Here is a 20488-nt window from a genome sequence, read left to right as displayed (position 1 = left end):
AGGTTTAAGTCCCCACCAGAATATAAAAACCTCACACACACACACTCACACTTTCTCACACACACACATACATACATACACTCACACACACACACACACACACACACACAGAAGTACTGTTTCTGATCTTGAAATGTTCCTTGAATAACTAACTCCATGTGTGTTTTCTCTGACAGGTTCAAACTCCTCTTGAACAAGAGATTTTCAGACTCTTGCACATCAACAGCCAGCCTGTCGCTGACCCTGTTTTGACTCCTGTAGAGGAGCAATCACTTAAAGCCATGAGCTTGGAGGAGGTATGACTTTCATAAAGCTTCTGTTCTATTGCCTTAGAGGTTTACAGCCGTTTTTGTGACATTAAGTTATTAATGGTTACAGAGCAATGTTGCTACATTTAGTGAGTCACGCCCTCATGGGTCCTGCCATGTTAACGTCACATGGCATCACATGAGTTACTCTTACTACTGCTGCTAATGCTCCATGTAACACTTTCAGTCAAGGTGCAGAACTTCATAGGATGCATGCTCATGGTGCATAAACAGAAAAAAACAAGCAACTTGAGAAAATGCATTAGACTTACTAGCCAACCCTGTTTAGCTCCAGCCTTAATCAAACACACCTGGACCAGCTAATCAAGGCGTTAAGGATTGTTTGAAAATAGCAAGTGTTTTGGAGCATGTTGGAACTGAAACTATTGTGTCAAAATGTATCACCGCCATTAAATACAGGGTTCCCGCAGGTCCTTAAAAAGTCTTCTATTTAGTTTGATCAAATTTAAGTCCATAAAAGCCTTAAATATCTCAAATGGCACAAGAAAAGTCTTAATAATTCAAGAGGTGTTCGATTTGGGGATGGAAAGACAAGAATGGATGATTACGGATTAATGTGAGGATTAAACTTAAAAAGATTATGATTTTATGGAATAAATATGAGCGCTGCAGGATTCAAAGACAAACCGAGGCGCTGGTGATTTTACAGTATATGAATGTATCGCTGAAGGGAAAAGCTATAACGATTATGAGCGCAGTGCTGCTTTGATTACAGCATTACCGTGGAAACCGCTGTATTTCTGATGCCACAGGCGCCTCCTGCTGGCTGAGAATGAATGTGCGTTTTCAATAAGCCTGTCTGCAGTTTGTTCAGACCAATGCGAAAATCGACCCATGTTTTTACGCAGCAAAGTTGTAAATGTGAAGATAATGTGCCTTCTAAAAATCTGAACAATTAAGATAAGCAAGATATTTTAATACAATAATTTATAGCCTACATTTGACTCATCGCCTTTTTAAAAAATGGTTTAAAGGCTGAAATGTGATGTTTATCATTTTGTAAGACATTTTGTTTTGTGAAAACCTGTATCTGAACTCTAAATCATATAATTTTATGGTTTAATATGATACCGTAGACATTACCCTTCCCGCTAATATTAATTTTATTTGTGCAGGTCTTAAAAAAGGGTCATAAAGTCTTGAATTTGAATTAAGAAATCCTACAGATACCCTGTAAATAGTGAAATAAAATTCCTTCCTTGATATTTGTGTTTTGAAAATGTTTTTGATTGATGATTCTCAATGGAGAAAAAATAGATAAAAAGGAAAAATGAATGATAAATACAGCTTTAGTGTGAAGTGTTACAAACTTTATGTAATGTATATGACCGTTTTGTTAAATTGAACATGCATTTCTTTAGTGTTTGGTACGCGTCTCTTTTGCTGTAATGACCGTATGTATGGCATGGACTCCACAAAGCCGTCTCAGTGCCGTTCTCATGCTATAATCAATTAATGTTACTCGCAGTGAGATGGTGTGGCGATGAAGTTTGTTTTGATTGGTGTTCATTCTATAATTAAGCCATTTGGGATGATGCTGTTATTCTAAGTAAATCTGAAATCCACATTTTAGAGCAGAATACTGTTGATATGATATGGTTCCAAATTAATGCTTATGAGTGGTCACCAAGCTGCACATTAATTATTCTATCTTTGAATAGTTCTCATATGTAATCAGTTTTATTTACTTTTTTTTTTTTATGTTCCGCTTTGTGACGATTTTTTGTGTGGCAGGCTAAGATTCGTCGCGCCGAGCTTCAAAAGGCAAGAGCGCTCCAGTCGTACTACGAGGCAAAAGCCAAAAGAGAAAAGAAAATCAAGAGCAAAAAGTGAGTTCTACAACTGAACATTTCTGTCAACTATTTATTAGTCTTTCTTTTATCTTAAGTGCGAAATGCATCTTCCTCAGGTACCACAAGGTTCAGAAGAAAGCCAAGTGTAAGGATTTTCTGAAGCAGTTTGATGAAATGGTAAAGACGAATCCTGAAGGAGCTCTGGAAGAGCTAAAAAAGATGGAGCTGTCCAGGATGGAGGTGCGTGGTGAACTGTAGGGACTGTGTGGAAAGAAAGATTATGAATAAGTGAGAATTATTTGGGCGTAAATATATTTTTCCTTGTTTTCTCTGCAGGAGAGGATGTCTCTGAAGCATCAGAACAGTGGCAAGTGGGCAAAATCAAAGGCCATTATGGCTAAATATGATGATTCGGTGAGAGTGTTTGATGTTTTTGATAGTGGAATGAGACTGAAAATGTTATTTATGGTTCCTGTTCTTTGTCATCAGTTTTATTACCATAATAAACTGTGACATTTGCGTGTCTCCCATGCTCTTCAGGCACGCAAAGCAATGCAGGAGCAGCTGCAGATGAATAAAGACCTTACCCAGAAGATCGTGGTGCCCTCTGATGACGAGCATGAAAGTAATGAGGAAGGGTTGGAGACGGTTCCTGATTTTGTGAACGACTCTGAGCCAGTCATTGACTCTGTCAACCCCTGGATGAGAGGCCAGCTTACACACGAAGAGCCTGAGGTCAGCTGTGTCACAACTGAGGATGTGCAAACCGCAGAAGAGGAGAATGAGGAAGAGGAACTCGTTGGAGAATTTGAGAGGAAGAGGAAGCTGAGGCAAGCTGATGAAGAGGACTTGATTCCTACAGAAGAAGAGCGTAAGAGAGCAGGCTTAAAGAAAATACGTACGATTCTGCCATTGTTTGCTCAGTCTCGTGTCATTCTCGAACTGATGATTTACTTTTTTGCCATGGAACACAAAAGGAAAGATTTTCTATAATGTCCAAACTAGGGATGAGTGATATAATATATTGAGATTAGGGCTGTCACTAACGATTATTTTGGTAATCGAGTAATAAATCGCTTATTCTGACGATTAATCGAGCAATCGGGTAATTGTGTGGTATTAAAAATAGAAGCGAACAATAGACTTTAAAATGTCATAATAGCAATGAGGCGATAATAATTGGTTCAAAATAAATAAAATATCAAAAGCAAGTAATCATGTGGTTTTATTCAGGGCTGCGCGATTAATCGAAATCGTGATTTGGCTTGATGTGATTATTGAATCTCAAAGACTGCGATTTTTAATTAAATATATGCACAGCGCCAGTAGTAAATGCTGCTCATCTCACCCCCGAGATGGCTTGAACACAGATAAACCATATATTGGCGTAGGTTTATTGTCTTCAATCAGTTCAGGTGTTTCTATCTTCTTTTAATTCAGTCACAGCGACGGCGAGATACCTTTGTCCATATTAGGGATTTCCTGGAACGTCATGTGTTCTATTACTTCTGCATGCATTTGTGGAGTTTCTGCGCGAGGGAAAAATAATACTTCTTTCTAAAGAAATTTGAAGTAAACCTATGATAATCCATGTTTTTATCCAGTGTATAGAAGTGTACAGGAGTTTGTTTTTCTGTGTATAAAAGACTCATATTTCATATTAAAGACATGGACACCATTTTTGATTTTACATCCTGATAAAAATTAAGAAATATTTGTTATCATAACAGTATCATATGATGTACAGTTATAGGCCTGTATGTTAACAAGTAACCTTGCAGTTTTCTGTCAAATAAAATCAGTATTGTTAGTATCTTATCAATTTTGATCTAATTATTATATAATTTTTTATTAATAATTACATTTTAAATCGCAATTCGATTTTTTCCCCAAATCGTGCTGCCATAGTTTTATTGAACAAAATAGTTCAAATGCATAATGTAATAAAACAATATAATCGTAACTTATGTATATTATGCATTATATAAAATGCCTGCAGAGGGCGCCAATGGCCGGATCGGGTATCAGTCAGACGACCGTATACTATTGTGTTATTGTTAAGTTCCACGAAAGGCACAAACAGATTATAAAGCACCATAAAAATTCCATGCACTATATTCCAAGAGTTCTGAAGCCGTTCCATAGTTTAATGTGAGGTTCAGATGAATATTTAAGTCGTTAGTAAACTCTTCTCTCCGCTGCGGCTGTCAGTCTTCCTCCATTTGGCATTCAATCTGTGTTTATAATAGTCTGCCTTCATCTGTTAATTGACCTTCAGTCTCCTTTATTATTGTTAAATGTGCAATACTGAGCAATCAACAGAAGTTGGTACACCTGTCGGAATTTGCTTCTGTTTTTAATAACTCATTTACGACTGCCAAATCAGAGTTCTCTCATTTATTCATTCTCATGGACTTGAGTTGCATAATGAAGTGTATGTGGTGATTCTCATCCAAACTAGTTTCTGGTATTTTTTTTTACAGAACCTGCAAGCGAGGTGGTTGAAGATGTGGTTGAGGTTTCTGACAAAGAGGAGGAGGAGGAGGAGGAGGAGGATGATGATGAAGAGGAGGAGGACGTTTCGGAGTTTAACACCCTTTTCAGGCTCATGAGGAGCGAGAAGACACTTGAGGGTTCAAATCCGACACGAGAAGGCTTGAACACACCCGGGCAAGAAGATGAAGACGGACTTTTGAATGAAGGACAGGTTCGAGTCAGGAATATAGAGGACCTGGAGGTTTTAGGCGAGGTTGTCGACCCCCAACCCATTGCGGAGCCGTCACTGCCACAAACCGCTGCTGTGGAGGCCACTTCTGAGCCACCCAATAAAAAGAAAAGGGAAATCGACCTCAAAGAAGTACTCACCAAAGAAGCCAAAGCCGTCAAAGTTCCCTTTTTGCCAACAGTGGTTGATGAGGAAGTGAGTTGAATTTTAAATGAAGTGTAACCAGTAGACCTTAGTGAGGGTAAACACCACGGCTGCATCCAAAAGCACATACTCGCTTAAGTAGGTACTTCTCTTGAATAAGTAATTACTTCACGTCCACTAAAGAAAAGGTATGTTTTTATATAGTATGATCTGTTGTGTTGCTTCACAAGTCCTAGTGGGTTAGTAAAGTGTCCGTCGGATGCACACTTCAGAATCTTGCTGCTGGAGATAGAAAGTCATCTGCATACTTTTCGTCTACTGTTGTATGAAAACCGTGATTTTGAACGTACCACATACCGTTTTTCGCCTACTGTGTAGTAGGGAAGTTTGCGATTTCAGATGCAGCCCATATGTAAAGACTGTCAGATATAGATGTTCAGTGTGTGTGCTTGTGGAAGTTAGACCTGTAAGATTCTGAAAAACCCACTGAACAGAATTGCCAGCCCTGACTGAGATCTTTCTCTGTTAACTTTGACATTTAGGGCCGTATTTTAACGATCTAAGCACATGGCACAAGTGTACTTAGTGTGTGTCCGAATCCACTTTTGCTAGTTTAACGACGGGAAACATGGTCGGCGTGCCGGGTGCATGGTCTGAAAGGGTTGTGCCTATTCTCTTAATGAGTTGTGGGTGTGTGTTGGGTGTAACGTGCCATAAACCAAACAGAGACTCCTCTGTCATTCCCTTTAAAAGCCAGTTGCGCTTGTGCCATGGCGAATTCGCTATTTACACGGCAGAATTTGCAAAGACTGTATGCTTCTCCAGAGAAGAGAGGTTCTGCTCTGACCATCTACGGGGCACAATAATAATCTTTTACATTGTAATCCTTTCATTTGTAATATTTGGCATGTTTGTGCGCTGCTGCGCGTTTGCGCTCCCCTGTGTTGTGTTAAAAAGCGTGCGTTTTTTCCCCCCGCCTATAGGCGCATATTACTAATGCACTCTTTAAATAAATAAAAAAAATATTGCGCCGTTGACTTTAGACCAGGTTTCAGCTGGTCCGCAGTCTATTCCAGTTGCCTCAAAATAGAAATGCGCCTGAACACACCTCGTTTTCAGACCAGCACGCCCTTCGGTGCACAAATGCGTTTGCTGTTTAAACGACGTGGCGCAGGGCGTTGAAAATGATAACCGTGTCTGGCTGAAACGAGCAAAAAACACTTGCGTCGCACTGGGTGTATGATAGGGAGCTAAGTTTTTGAGTTGTATGCTGCATTTTCCTGTATTTAAAATGTTTTCCCTTTTTTATTTTAGGAGCGTGATGAACAGATCTCCATCATCAAGGAGGCGTTTGCTGGGGATGATGTTATTTCTGATTTCATAAAGGACAAAAGCAAACGGGAAGCTGCTGGGAGGCCTGAAGTGGTGGACCTGACTCTGCCAGGCTGGGGAGAATGGGGAGGAGTTGGTCTCAAACCCCCCCGCTGGAAACGCAAAAGGTAATGCTATTAAATCGTTCTTATCTTTAACTTTCAAAACATTTTCTCTCCTTTCCCCAGAGTTTTTCTCTCTCCTATACTAGCTTAACCTTCTATCTAGTCATTTGTAATTAAAATGTTTTAAAGAAAATAAGTAGCACTTCTGAGATTGTGTAAAGTGGTGCTCACTTGAGATGAAGACTCATTTGCACAAAGACTTGGATTTACTTACAGCTTGCGCCGCTACAAACCTGGCTGTGATAGTTGCTTGTAGTATACTGCGTTAGTCATTACGGAAATGATCTGGTTGTGTCTGTTCGTTAGTTGTGCGACGTCAGAAGATCAGCTGCAGAAATGTCCACTACCGTCACTTTTACGGGATTTCAGTCTCAAGCTCATTTTCACTGTTTAGTGAATCTGGCCCTTCATGTTATCTTTTGAATGGAGCATACGTTCATGTGCTCTTGATTTGATATCGATTCTTTTGAAAATGCTTCAAATCTATTTTTATTTCTCCTAACACTGTAACAGGGAGCACTCTTACTTTGTAGCGAGTTCCGCCTTAAGTTGACAAGTTTTTGTTTTTGCACAGCAATCTAACCGTGCGTGCACATCCTCAGCTCAAAGCCTTATCATAGCACTAATGGTTCATTTGTCTCTGTAGATTTAGGATAAAAGCGGCCCCACCTCCTCCACGGCAAGACCAGAAACTGCCTGATGTCATCATATCGGAGAACAGAAATGCATCAGTCGCTGCTCATCAGGTAACCGATCGTCTGGCGACACTCAAAAGTAGCAGAGTTCTATGAATTTGAGTATGAGAATCTCTTTCGCTCATGAATGCATCGAATTCCTGATTTTGGGACGAGATGCTAAACAAAATAGAATGGAAGTTTTTGTTGAACCAGCTAAATTCATTTAATTTTATTTATTTTTTTTGGCATGATGGAAACAAGTGACAGAAGTTTCTCATAAACTGAAAGGAAGCCCAACACTGCATCTCTCTAATTATTATTATTCTTGTTTTTTTTCATAGGTTAGTCAGCTGCCGTTCCCTTTTCAAAACACTGCACAGTTTGAGTCTTCCATCCGTACGCCTATCGGCCCGACATGGAACACGCAAAGTGTTGTGAAGAATATGACGAAACCCAAAGTTATCACTAAAATGGGTGCAATCATTGAGCCTATGGTCAAAGAGCACTTCATAAAGAATAAGACCACGACACCAGGGGGTAAAGGACCAGCAATCATGCTGGGAGAAAACAAACGGGCAAAAGAGGGCGCAAAGCGGTCATCGGAAAAGCATCGAGGAAGAAGATCGCAGAAGAGGAGAAAGTAACCGGCATGAACGATCGTGTGGCTTCAGTCACTGCATAAATAGATTTTATTTGTGAAGTGTTTCAAGAAGACATCGCTCTAATAAATGACCAAATTAACTTTTTGGAATTATTTTCATGTCCTAATCAATTTGTGTTTGGCAGAATACCTATAATGAGTAATAGATGAGTTTACTTTCTTAAATGAAGAGTAGTTACCTTGTTTTTCTGTTCAAGTGCCCTAAAAAATACATTTTAAAATCTATCTTGTTGCAAATGTTTGTTGTTTTTATTGTCTCCCTGCTTGAATGTCTTTACTCGTTCAAGTGTTTAAAGCGGAGCATGGCAATATTACACACACAGCTGCACTGAACTGTGTGTCGTGTTGAGCTGAGAGTGTAGGCTATTACACTCTTGTTGCACTGTAAAATATATTGTTAAATTTACAGTAAAAAAAGAAATAAAGTAGCTGTGGTTGCTAGAAATTGGCCATTAAAAAAAAAGTGTTGACCATGTTTTTGGTATTATGGGGTTGCATGTTAGTTCCTGTGCCTTTTTCTTATTACAGTGTTTTTGTATTGATTTTTTTAAATTAATATTTTACATAATACAGCCATTAAAAAAAATTTATGAAAAAGCAAAAATTCTCCCCACCCCCACTGCGTAGTTATTATACATTTATATTATGCACACTCTTAGTTCGTTCTAAAATAAAGGAGGGAAAGAAAGGGGGAAAAAATGACAAGATTAAGCCGCAAATGTTACATTTGTATCCATTTGCTCTATGTACTGTATGTCAGCACTGGCTAATCAAATATTGCAAGAACAGGAGAAGGATTAATGGATAAATACAGAACTCCTGAAAGAAAACTAAATATTAATTGCCAGAAATTAACAAGCTTAAAACAGGACCGAAATTAGCTGTTTTTGTATTGATTTTAATATTGATAAGTGATGTTTTACTTATAACAACAACATTCAAAATATGCTTTTTACCTTAAAATATGGGTGGTACAATAGAAAATAACATGATGCGTTGGACTTAAGTGGACTGTGCATAAAACATGGCTAAATACTCGAATATAGATGGTGCACATTGTGATACACACAAGACAAACACCACACATAACATACATGACAACTAAATGCAATAGCACACAATAGGACTAAAGGCAAGCCTTTTCGTTACTCCCATAGTGTATATTTTGTCAATAATATGATGGTTTGTTTAAAAATCATGTTAGCGTATGAGGTGAGAGGTGGGCCTTTTACCCCGATTATCACGTTTTGATAATTTACTTTGTTCAATAAGCTATAGCTTCATTGCAATGTTCATTTTAAAAAATACTAAATTTACATTAAAAATTTCTGAAAGCTGCTTAAACTGCTTGATGGAGATCCTATAATATGGCAGTAGTGACAATATATTATATGATATGGTTAATATCATAAATTGAAATATACTAATGTCATTATAAATATGGTAGTTATCTCTTACGTTGGAAACCAAATTTAATAACTAATACTGACCATCTGAGTCTAACCATGTCATGTCAAGTTAGCCAGCTAGTATCGCATCAACTATTGTACCTTTAGTCCCAAAAGCAGAGGTGCTTTTAAACCCAAATACCTGAAAATCATTAACAAGACCTTTCCTCAATATAAAAAATACTGTGCTTTAATTTGTAGCATCAAGAAAAGCAGGATGCGTTATTAGCTGTCTTGGTTCTTGGAGAGAATCACAGAAACAAATCAAAACTCGGCATAGCTTACTTGTCTCACAGTTTAAGGTTTAAATGACGATAAACATGAAGAACTACACTTGTGTGAACACCTCAAAAAATCACATCCACTCCACTCTAGGTTTGTGTGCGTTTTCTGATTAAAAAGCATTTAATATTTTATAAACATTTTAAAAAGGCTGTTTACCAAACACCCGATCTTATATGCCACCATCCAAACATTATTACAGTAGGACAGAGCATAAGTTGGGCGAAGAAAATGGACATTTTCTATGCTCCGCTCATTTCCTTCCCGACAGAGGAGGTCTTTGTTTCTTTGTCCAGATCCATGACAGATTCCTGGAACTAAAGTTTGTTTCTCTTTTTGAAGCCAGTCTCACCTGACACCACGTGAATACTTTATGCAGGGGAGGGGCAGTGTAGCCTGTTGGCATGAAATTCCCATTTTTTATGCAATTGTGACTCAGCAGATGCGCCTCTCAAAAGTCGATTGCGAGATCTGGGAATGTGTGTGTAAGTTAGTTTGTTGCATTGTACGATTGCACATGAGCTGGCCTGTTTCAGGAATCATGGATGCTGTGTTTTGTGGGATTGTCATACTACAAGTTTTTACATCGGTTCTGTGCTTTCCGAACGGGGCACCAGCTTCAGCTTGTGTGGATATGATACCGAGGCATGGAGCGGTACAGCCCCAGCCAAACCCTGCTCCATACACCATCCACCCAAGCAGCACAGCCTTCCAGACTGGCAACCCCATCACAGGTAGAGGATAAAGCTCGTTTGGATGGGGTCACTACAGTTTTAGAAGAGACTTTTAGTAAATTAATTCATGCAGTTCTACATTCTTTTTCCAAGATGTGCATGTCTGAATCCAAAGCTTACCGAATTCTTGCTAAACTGAGTGTAATTCATAATTGCATGCCAAGGAAAATCCCCTTTTATCTAATATATCTATTAGGAAACTAAACTTGGAGATTACTTTTGTGTGTGTGTTATGTTTATCCCCAGCCAAACCCTGCTCCATACACCATCCACCCAAGCAGCACAGCCTTCCAGACTGGCAACCCCATCACAGGTAGAGGATAAAGCTCGTTTGGATGGGGTCACTACAGTTTTAGAAGAGACTTTTAGTAAATTAATTCATGCAGTTTCCAAGATGTGCATGTCTGAATCCAAAGCTTACCGAATTCTTGCTAAACTGAGTGTAATTCATAATTGCATGCCAAGGAAAATCCCCTTTTCTCTAATATATCTATTAGGAAACTAAACTTGGAGATTACTTTTTTGTGTGTGTGTTATGTTTATGCTTGTTTTTAGACACCATTAGGTTTGTGACATTCAGGCCAAATTCTGGGAATATTTTAACTGCATTTATAACAATTATTAAGCCATTTAATTTAATGCATGTATATCACAAGTGCCTAAAATGAGGATAATTGTATCACTTGTTGTAACGTTTGTTCTCTTGTTGTTTGTCAGTTGTAATCAAAGGTCCTGACTATAGAGGCGTGCTCCTTGAGGCTCGCTCTGGATCTGACTCAAAAGCATTAGGATCCTGGCAGACACCTCCAGATAACACAAAGTTCTTAGAGGTGAGACTTTGGACTATTATGCTTCTATTTTACTGCAATATTTATATCTGAAATAATAAGATCAGATATGATTTAAATGATACAGAACCCCTTTTTATAATTTAGAAACATTAGATTAATTATGGAAACTGCGATGCATAGTGAATTCTTCTCAGGGACTACACATATCTAGTCATTTTGTACACTCTAAAAAATGCTGGGTTAAATACAGCCCAGTGCTGGGTAAAACAGGGACAAACCCAGCAATTGGGCTGTTTTGACCCAGCGGTTGGGTTAAATGTTTAAATGTTTAACCCATCCTTCTGGGTAGTAACCCAACCGCTGGGTCAAAACAACCCAATTGCTGGGTTTGTCCCTATTTTACCCAGCACTGGGTTGTATTTAACCCAGCATTTTTTAGAGTGTAAGATTAAAACGCCTTTTTTTTTTTTTCCATTCCTTGTTTTTGTTTTGGTGGTGTAACAAAACATTCAGAAATATGTCATTGGTACACCTGTTAGTAAATCACTGGCATTATAAATTTGGTAACTGTAGTCACTGTATGTTTCCATCCACCTATTTTTATGCGCATTTTGGATCATTGCATAAAAACCGCTGGATGGAAACGCCAAGATGCGCATAAATTCTAAAAATGCCCATTAAAAACCTATGCACACAACTGAGTAGGATAAACTCTTTATCCGATAAGAAACTGCGACACATTTACTGAATAAATTCCACCATGCGCATTGAAAAAGTCATGTGACTATATGTTGTTTTGGTCGTTCTGAAAGGCCTGAGCAAAGTCTGTCATCAAAGTATTTCTGTATAATTACTGTCTCACACGACTGCGTTCCCAAACAGCAGCATCCACCTCTAAAAGCATTGACTGCATTTATCGTGTTACGTCTGCTCTCTCTGAAGCACAAGTCATTTATTACAAATGAAAATTATTATATTCAGTGGCTTCTCCTAGTTTTCTTAGAGATATTTAGTGCCAGTTTATCAGGAAGTGATGATTTTGTTCTCTTTGACTCGTTGGATGGAAACGATGCTTTATTCGCAAATGTTTCATGCGATATTCCAGTTAAGTTAAATTCGCATCTTTGGATGGAAACCTGTCTTGAGGGTCATACACTTGTGTTCCCTAGTGTTCAGGAAACCAGCAAGGTGCCATCACCCATGCCAACACCAACATAAAAAACAACTCCACCGTCTACACCTGGATTCCACCAGCTACAGCGAAAAACATCGTCTTCGTGTAAGAGTGAACAAAAACCATCTCAAATTGATACCACATGACTGTGCTAGTTTGTGCAAAAGAGTCATTTGTATGCTGATACTGTTGTGCATTACAGATTAGAAGTTTTGTCTCCCAAGTAATCCAGAGAAATGATTAAAACACTTCAATATTTGTCCACTTCATCCTCAGGGCGACTGTAGCCCAGCAGCGCACTGTGTTCTGGGTACAAGTGATGTCCTCGACTTCAAGTGAGTAAATCTGAAAATCTGGAATCCCTTTTGTTTTATACTGTATATGTGACCCTAGACCACAAAACCAGTCATAAGGTTTCAGTTCTCTCTCTCTCACACACACCTCACACACACACACACACACACACCTCACACACACACACACACCTCACACACACACACACACACACCTCACACTCACTCACACACCTCACACTCACACACACACACACACACACCTCACACACACACACACACACACACACACACACACACACCTCCCACACACACACACACACACACACACACAAACACACAACACACACAAACAAACTCTCTCTCTCTCTCTCTCTCACGCAGACACACACACACACACTCTCTCTCGCTCTCTCTCTCTCTCACACACACACCACCCCCCCTCTCTCTCTCTCTCACACACACACACACACACACACACACACATATATATACATATATGTATATATATATATTAAAAGGCTGTGAAGTTGTAATGACATTCGTACAAATAAAGAAAAATGTCCTTATTTGAAATTGATTGAAGTTTAAACACTGATTAAATAATCTGACTTTTGTCTCTTAATTATCAGCTGAAGGAGGAGGAACATCACTTGACGTACACAATAGTGCTGAAAGGACTGTCACGCCTGTCCTGATCATTCCTCTTGTTCTTCTGGCAAATGTTCAATTTCTACTTGCTTAAGAATGGTCCAGACTGATTGAATTATATTAGGTCAGCTACTCCTTATTAAATATTTAATCAGCATTACACATTTAGGCTCACAGTGTTATTTGTCTGACTCATGTTTAGCTGATACTTGCGTGGGTGTTTAAAAAAAAAAAGATGAAATAAAATAAATAAATATAATGCACCATGGTGTTCTTTTGTGCTTTGGGTTTGTTCGTTATGTATTTATTTTTGTATGTGCATTATCCCATATAAATTCAGATGTTGTTAGGCTACTCTGGGGAACATTATCCTGCTGATTGCACAACAGTTTCTCAAGTGAATAAGTAAATGGACATGAGCTTGTGATTTAAATGGAAACAACTTTAATTTAAGAATGAGACCAAGGGGAGCATATGCAAATGAACTAGACAAAAGGAGTGTTTGGGACACAGTCACACAGGCAATATTGTTGCGGCTTCTTTACTAAGGCCCACTGGGTGATTTAAGGTCCAATTCTCACTATTAACTAAATATTAACTATGACTTTTGCCTCAATAAACTCCTAATTTGCTGCTTATTAATAGTCAGTAAGGCAGTTGTTAAGTTTAGGTATGGGGTGTATTAAGGGATCTAAAACATGGCCATGCAGAATAAGGCATTATTAATGTGCTTTATAAGTGCCAATAAACAGCCAATATGCTAGTAATATGCATGCTAATAAGCAACTAATTAATAGCGAGAATTGGTCCTTAAAGTGTTACCGAAAATTCTTATTCAAGATGCAGAAAAATGCATTCATTACTTCAATGCTGCATTACCATAATGTGCTGTCTAAACTTAAAAACGGCTTTCTACAAAGTAAATACTGCCTATTTTTTCAAAGCATGTGAAACCTTTCAAACAATAATATGCTGCATTACATCACTATGTTGCATGTTTAATTCAGCAAGTTCTCTCAAAAGTATTAGTACTAAACTTTAACCAGAGTTAAAGGCTTTCTTCATTTTTGATGAAACACAAAGAACAGTCACATTACAAACAGAACACCATTATAACCAATGTGAAGACCTTTGTGTGTCCAGAGGTGACCGCTCAGTAAATACAGAGCAATGATATGTTTGATAGCGACAACCGGTAATAAAACATAGCACAATGGAAAACTGTTTCCAATTATTGTTGTTGCTTTTCAGTGATAATGCAGCTGTAATTACTTCCGGTTCATTCAGTGCATGGTCCAGCCAAGCACATTGTGGTTTACGGTAATCCAATAAGTACCAGTGATAAGTCAGGGAAGAGAAGAAACATAAAAATCAATAAATCAATAAATAAAAATAAAAAAGTGCATATATTATCTTTTATATAACATATATTTAAGTACTTGTACAACACTAGTCAGGCTTCACAAGTAAAGCAAGAGACTATTCACTAAATACATCGGTGTTTTCTTCATATAGTGAATTCTATAAAGTATTTAAAGGATCTTCTTGAGCTCGTCGTACAGAACCAGGACGAAGGCTCCACCCATGCCTCTGAGCACATTGGACAAAGTACCCTTGAAGAAGGCCTTGCCACCCTCATCACGTGCAATCTTCCTCCAGCAGTCAATGGTGCCACTGTACATTATGTCAGCTAAAAAAAATTAAATAATAATAATTAAACACTTAAAGGAATATTTCATCCAAAAATGAAAATTTGCTAAAAAAAATTACTCACCCTAAGGCCATCCGAGATTAGGATGAGTTTGTTTCTTCATCAGGTTTGGAGAAATGTAGCACTGCATCAGTGTCTCAGTAATGGATGCTCTGCAGTGAATGGGTGCCGTCAGAATGAGACAGCTGATAAAAACATCACAAGTAATTCACAGCACTCCAGTCCATCAGTTAACATATGAGTCCATAAACCATAATAACGGTAATAGTGAAAAAGTTCATCCCCAAATCGAAATCCACCAACATACTTGTTTGGACTGTTTTTGCTGGTAAATGGTGTTTGATCTGTGAATATTTGCCTACTGATTCAGACGAGATTACTTTTTCGTTGGGAAAAACAATATTATGGTTTAAAGTAAAAAAAAAACATCTTGATGAATGTATTACAAACACAGATTTTAGCTTCTCAAGTCATTAACTGATGGACTGGAGTGCTGTGGATTATTGTGATGTTTTTATCAGATGTTTGGACTCTCATTCTGACGGCACCCATTCACTGCAGAGCGTCCATTGCTGAGACACTGACGCAATGCTACATTTCTCCAAATCTGTTCCCTTGAAGAAACTCATTTTCATCAAATTTTCATTTGCAGGTGAACTATTGCTTTAACATCATATTAAGACTGACCACAACCAAACATCAAAAGGCCAATGAATTTTGTATGGAACATGGGAGGAAACGGGTTGGACATTACCTCCTTTACGCCCAGACTGCATCATCATACGACGACGTACTGTGTCGAAGGGATACGATGCAACACCAGCGACGGCAGTGACTGACTGAGCAATCATCCAGCTCACCACAATATGAGTGTTCTTTGGGTCAGGTAGCATGCCTGTAAAACAAAGATATTTCAATGAAATACCAAACTTATAAACATTATATTTAAAACAAGACAGATAAGCTAAATTTTACATGTTGCATGTTGGAGCTTTCATATTTTAAGTGGTACAACTTAATTATATGCTTCTTTCAGGACTCGAGATTGTTGTTAGAAATTATACATACAGTGTATTGGGAGGTGGGAGTACAGAAACTAATAACAATATCAATATTACTATTTTATTTTACAAATACAGTAAGTGCAGTTACTCACACTATTATTGCATATTCTGTCTCATGACATGCACATTTGACAGTAAGCTGCTGAATTTAAGTTGGGATGCATATGTAAATGTACTATATTAACATCACTATAAGTAAAAAGTGTAAATAATCAAAGAGAGCTGGGCAACTTTGTAGTGGCACCCATGTGACCTGTCGAACTGACAGGAAGAAAAGTTACAAAATATGGCCATTTAGTCATTTAAAAGTTTTAAAGTCATTTAGCATAGAGCTGTCGGGACCCAAGCACTCAAAGTGTGAAGGGCCCTTGTTTTCCTAAGGATTACTATTCTTTTAGGGCACAAAGCACTGAAAGTGCTTGTTTTTCATGAGGATGATTATTATTTTAAGCAGCAAAAGTTTTTATTGGTAAAAAAGTTTGAGAACCACTGTGTTAGGCATAGGCACAAGGTAGCATGCCTAGAACAGCCTTTGGAGTCATATTTGTGTGCAGGCAACAGATGCTGAAAGCTGCCGCTGTTGTATGAACATGCATAGAAAACAATGTTTCCACATTTTAAAGATGTGCTGCTTCTTATTCACTGTGTGACCCTATTTACACTTTGTTTTGTTAATGTTGGAGGCTCCTTATTAGAGGACAGAACTGATAAATCATAGGCTAGAGAGTTGATTTTGAATGGGATTTGATTTGCGTTACCAACCATGACTGATTTTCAAACCCTGGTTCTTAACAAGCTTGACAACTTTTTAAAGTAGTCATACTTAGTCAATTAGTCATTAGCACTGCCCAACAGGAAGCTGGCCATTTTGGATTTAATATGCATTTAATGTGAATTTTAAATACTCCTTCAAGAGGATTAATGCAATTCAGCTCAACACTGATAAATATTATGAATTTAATATGGAAAATGTAATCTCTCAATGAACTCTGCAATATTGTCCAGTTGGTTATTTATGTTTTTTGTTTGTTTTTTGTGAAATAAAATAAATGTAAGTATGCAAGTGAAAGTGCAATAATTCTAATGAAATGTAAATCAATATTACTCAAATGAAAACATTTGTGACCCTGGAGCACAAAAGGAGTCTTAAGTCGCTGGGGTATATTTTATAGCAAACACCAAAAATGCATTGTATGGGTCAAAATTATAAATTTTTCTTTTAGGCCAAAAATCATTAGGATATTAAGTAAATATCATGTTCGATTAAGATATTTAGTAAATTTCCTACCGTAAATATACCAAAACTTAATTTTTGATTAGTAACTTAAACTTAATTTTTGATTAGAACTTCATTTGGACAACTTTAAAGATGATTTTCTCAATATTTAGATTTTTTTTGTACCCTCAGATTCCAGATTTTCCAGAATAGTTGTATGTCGGCCAAATATTATCCTATCCCAACAAACCATACATCAATGGAAAGCTTATTTATTCAGCTTTCAGATGACGTATAAATCTCAATTTCGAAAAATTGACCTTTATGGTTTTGTGGTCCAGGGTCACATTTGTGATAACTGGTGATCAATATAATTGTGATTTTCAGTTGAACAATTATTGTGTAGCCCTACCTCAGCCCCTGATGTTAGCATATACTAGTCATGGCCCTCAAGGGGCAATCTGCCTTATGTCTAACTCACCTTTTGCGGTGTCATAGATGCCAAAGTAAGCCGCCCTGTAGATGATGATGCCTTGCATAGACACGTTGAAGCCCTGATACAAGCCCCTTAGACCATCAGACTTGAAGATCTTTACTAAACAGTTTCCAAGGCCTGTGAATTCCCTCTCTGCACCAGCCTTTCCGACATCAGCAGACAAACGGGTTCTGGCAAAGTCAAGGGGGTAAACCAAGCACAGAGACGTGGCTCCAGCAGCACCACCAGAGGCGAGGTTCCCAGCAAAGTACCTCCAAAACTGGGTGCGCTTGTCCACGCCATCCAGGAAAATCTTCTTATACTTATCCTTGAAAGCGAAGTTGAGAGCTTGTGTTGGGAAGTACCTAATGACATTGGCCAAGTTGCCTCTCCAGAAGGACAGGAAGCCCTGCTCCTTGGGAATACGTACTACACAGTCTACAATACCTTTGTATTGTTTGTCTGCTGTGATTTGCTTGCTGGCGTGCTGGACCTGTAAGAAAAGGGCACAATTTCACAAACAATTAATGTATAAAACAACACTGAACGCAACCCTTTCAAATTTATTGCAATGACCTTTGTGTCACCAGTTGTAAGACACAAGTTGTCAGTCAACACAAAATATTTCAATACCCCTTCAAAACATGTATTGGTCCACTTTTCCAGAAGAGAGACAAAATGCTTATATCTGCTATACCTTTGTCAGCTTTAGTATACAAATGGAAAGTCAACAGATATAGACTAAAGGTCACAATATTTTCAGTGGCAGTCTTGGTTGCGACCCTTCATGAGGCTATTAGGGCTGCCCTGCAAGTAGATTCTCCTTGCCACAGCCTTGATTACAACTATTGACAATTAGGTCAAGTTGATCACTAACCAGAATAAAAGATATAACTAGTTTAACATTAGCAATTACAACTTTCATACATGCCTACAAATGTTCAAACATTCAAGTAGATTTAGACAGCTATAATCCCATAGAACCGTGAGACACTGTACATTTGTAGTTATATTTACTTAACATATTTAGTATTAGACATTTATTGTCTATTAAACTACATTCAATATTTTTCATGCATGACAAAAATGTGTGTAATATATCACAACAAAACAGCTCAAACTCTTCCACATTCTAGTCAAATTACAGACTCCACCCTGGGTCACATACTCGATCATAGACTGTTAAATTAAATTATTTCTCATATATATCTCACAACGGTCTTGAGGAAGGGCATTGCATGCATAAGTAAGGGGTTAAGTCATAATGTTGCATATTTTCGTTTGAAACAACCCATCGTGTGGTGTCCCTCCTTCAAGGCTGCAAAAATGATGCTCAAAATTTGCAATGGTGTCGTTCTTGATTATATTTTAAAGACCTTACAGAGATTGAACAAAAAATAAATAAATAAGATAAAAGTTTCAAAAAAAAGGCTTGAAAACTAACACAATTAGAAAATTTAATTGATCATGTAAATTATGACCTTTTAGATTTGTTTTATATTCATTAGCCTTGAATATAGTTACTTTAAATATCATATATTCACTGCCCGTGTTAAATCTAAACCTAACCTTGCAAATAACCTTACATCAATGGAAACTGCAAGTTGAAAAAAATCACTTTGATTATAATCTCTTTTGTTGTGTGACGCCATCATTATGCAAGGTGTGGGTTGGGGGTAGAAATAGCCTTGTGTGTACTTGTGTTAAGATATATTTGTCGATATTATAATATGAAGATACACTTCTATAGATATGACTAATATTAAAGTGTAATTTTGGCCACCCCAGAAAGGGGTCATATTATTGACATTACCATGAGCAGGTGAATTAAACTAGAATACCCCGCTCATTCAATGCCGTGTCTAAAATACATAGGCATGTTGAATGATAACATTTGCTTTAACTTAACGCTCTTTAACTGAACATGTGAAGCTAATGGTTTGCTGAAATATCAAGAACATCGACAACAACACTGAAATATTATTTGTGAATCAGATGCTTGTGAAAGATGCATTCGTTTCTATAGCAACAGTTATGCACCCGGTGCGTTAATTAAGAATCATAATTGGTCCAATTAATTTTTAATTGTAAGATAAAGTTATGTAGCATCATTAAGAACATGATCTAACAATGGACAAGAGTATATTTATTAATTAACCAAGATGGACAAATGTGTGAAAAAGATTAATTAATTCATACCTAATTTACAATGCAATGCAGGTTACACATGCAAAGAGTAATCTATACAAGTTTGTTGTAAAGCATACCTGAAGAAGCAGCTTGACTCTTTCTATGGGCGCAACAGCAGTCTCCGAGATCGCAGCTGCGATTCCACCAGCCAAAAAGTTCTTGGTGTATAAAATAGCAGTCTCGCTCATTGTTGCGTGATGCTACTAGCTATTGACTGCATTTATAGATGTTCAATGACTTTTCTAAGGCCCTGCTTGCGAGATACAATGGGAAGTCTGTTCTTTTGTTACTGGCTCATCTGTACTTTAAGGAGGAGGAGATCCGATCTCTGTTCTGAAATATTAGGTGTCTGAGATATTCGGTTGCACTGCCTTCCTGGAAAAACCAGTTAGACCAGCTAGTCAACCAACATCATTGGGAGCTCAAGCACACATGGGAATGGCTGACAGATGCAGATGGTGTTTGAAACTGCTTGGAGTGAAAGCTGATCCAGCAGATCAATTACAAACTAGAGTAGGTTGTGGATGTGGTCCAAGGTGTAGGTAAGCAATTAAAAAGTGACTCAAAATAGTTCAAAATGAGATAGCCAGTCTTCCTTTTTCTCAACAGGAATTGAGTGCAGCAGGTCTGGCAA

The 20488-nt window shown here is 37.8% G+C and overlaps 3 protein-coding genes across 3 annotated transcripts in view; 2 read left to right on the top strand and 1 right to left on the bottom strand.

Moving 5' to 3' along the window:
• LOC107557746 (U3 small nucleolar RNA-associated protein 14 homolog A-like) overlaps positions 1-8034 on the top strand; it is a 30778-nt gene extending 22744 nt beyond the window's left edge. The window contains exons 5-13 of the mRNA XM_016241272.1: positions 177-296; positions 2064-2158; positions 2239-2362; positions 2459-2536; positions 2663-2993; positions 4606-5042; positions 6306-6490; positions 7134-7233; positions 7506-8034. Coding sequence (XP_016096758.1) covers positions 177-296; positions 2064-2158; positions 2239-2362; positions 2459-2536; positions 2663-2993; positions 4606-5042; positions 6306-6490; positions 7134-7233; positions 7506-7808 — 1773 coding nt within the window. The 3' untranslated portion in view covers positions 7809-8034. The remainder of the gene's footprint in view (positions 1-176; positions 297-2063; positions 2159-2238; positions 2363-2458; positions 2537-2662; positions 2994-4605; positions 5043-6305; positions 6491-7133; positions 7234-7505) is intronic.
• Positions 8035-10012: 1978 nt separating this feature from the next.
• On the top strand, positions 10013-13456 carry LOC107557762 (putative defense protein 3). Its single transcript, XM_016241287.1, has 5 exons — positions 10013-10289; positions 11007-11119; positions 12250-12359; positions 12531-12589; positions 13180-13456. Exons 1-5 carry the CDS (start codon positions 10073-10075, stop codon positions 13290-13292), a joined length of 612 nt encoding a protein of 203 aa, XP_016096773.1. The 5' UTR covers positions 10013-10072; the 3' UTR covers positions 13293-13456.
• A 1274-nt stretch (positions 13457-14730) lies between these two features.
• Positions 14731-20042, bottom strand: LOC107557761 (ADP/ATP translocase 3-like). The gene is made up of 4 exons (XM_016241286.1): positions 19932-20042; positions 17671-18157; positions 15664-15804; positions 14731-14888 (listed from the first exon to the last, which is right to left on the bottom strand). The coding sequence occupies exons 1-4, from the start codon at positions 20040-20042 to the stop codon at positions 14731-14733; spliced, it is 897 nt and encodes a 298-aa protein (XP_016096772.1).
• Positions 20043-20488: the final 446 nt, after the last annotated feature.

Source organism: Sinocyclocheilus grahami, unplaced genomic scaffold, assembly GCF_001515645.1.
Source record: "Sinocyclocheilus grahami isolate Dianchi unplaced genomic scaffold, SAMN03320097.WGS_v1.1 scaffold618.1, whole genome shotgun sequence".
Taxonomy (NCBI): Eukaryota; Metazoa; Chordata; class Actinopteri; order Cypriniformes; family Cyprinidae; genus Sinocyclocheilus; species Sinocyclocheilus grahami.
Note: the sequence above shows the minus strand (reverse complement) of the source record. Positions and strands in the feature narration are given on the sequence as shown.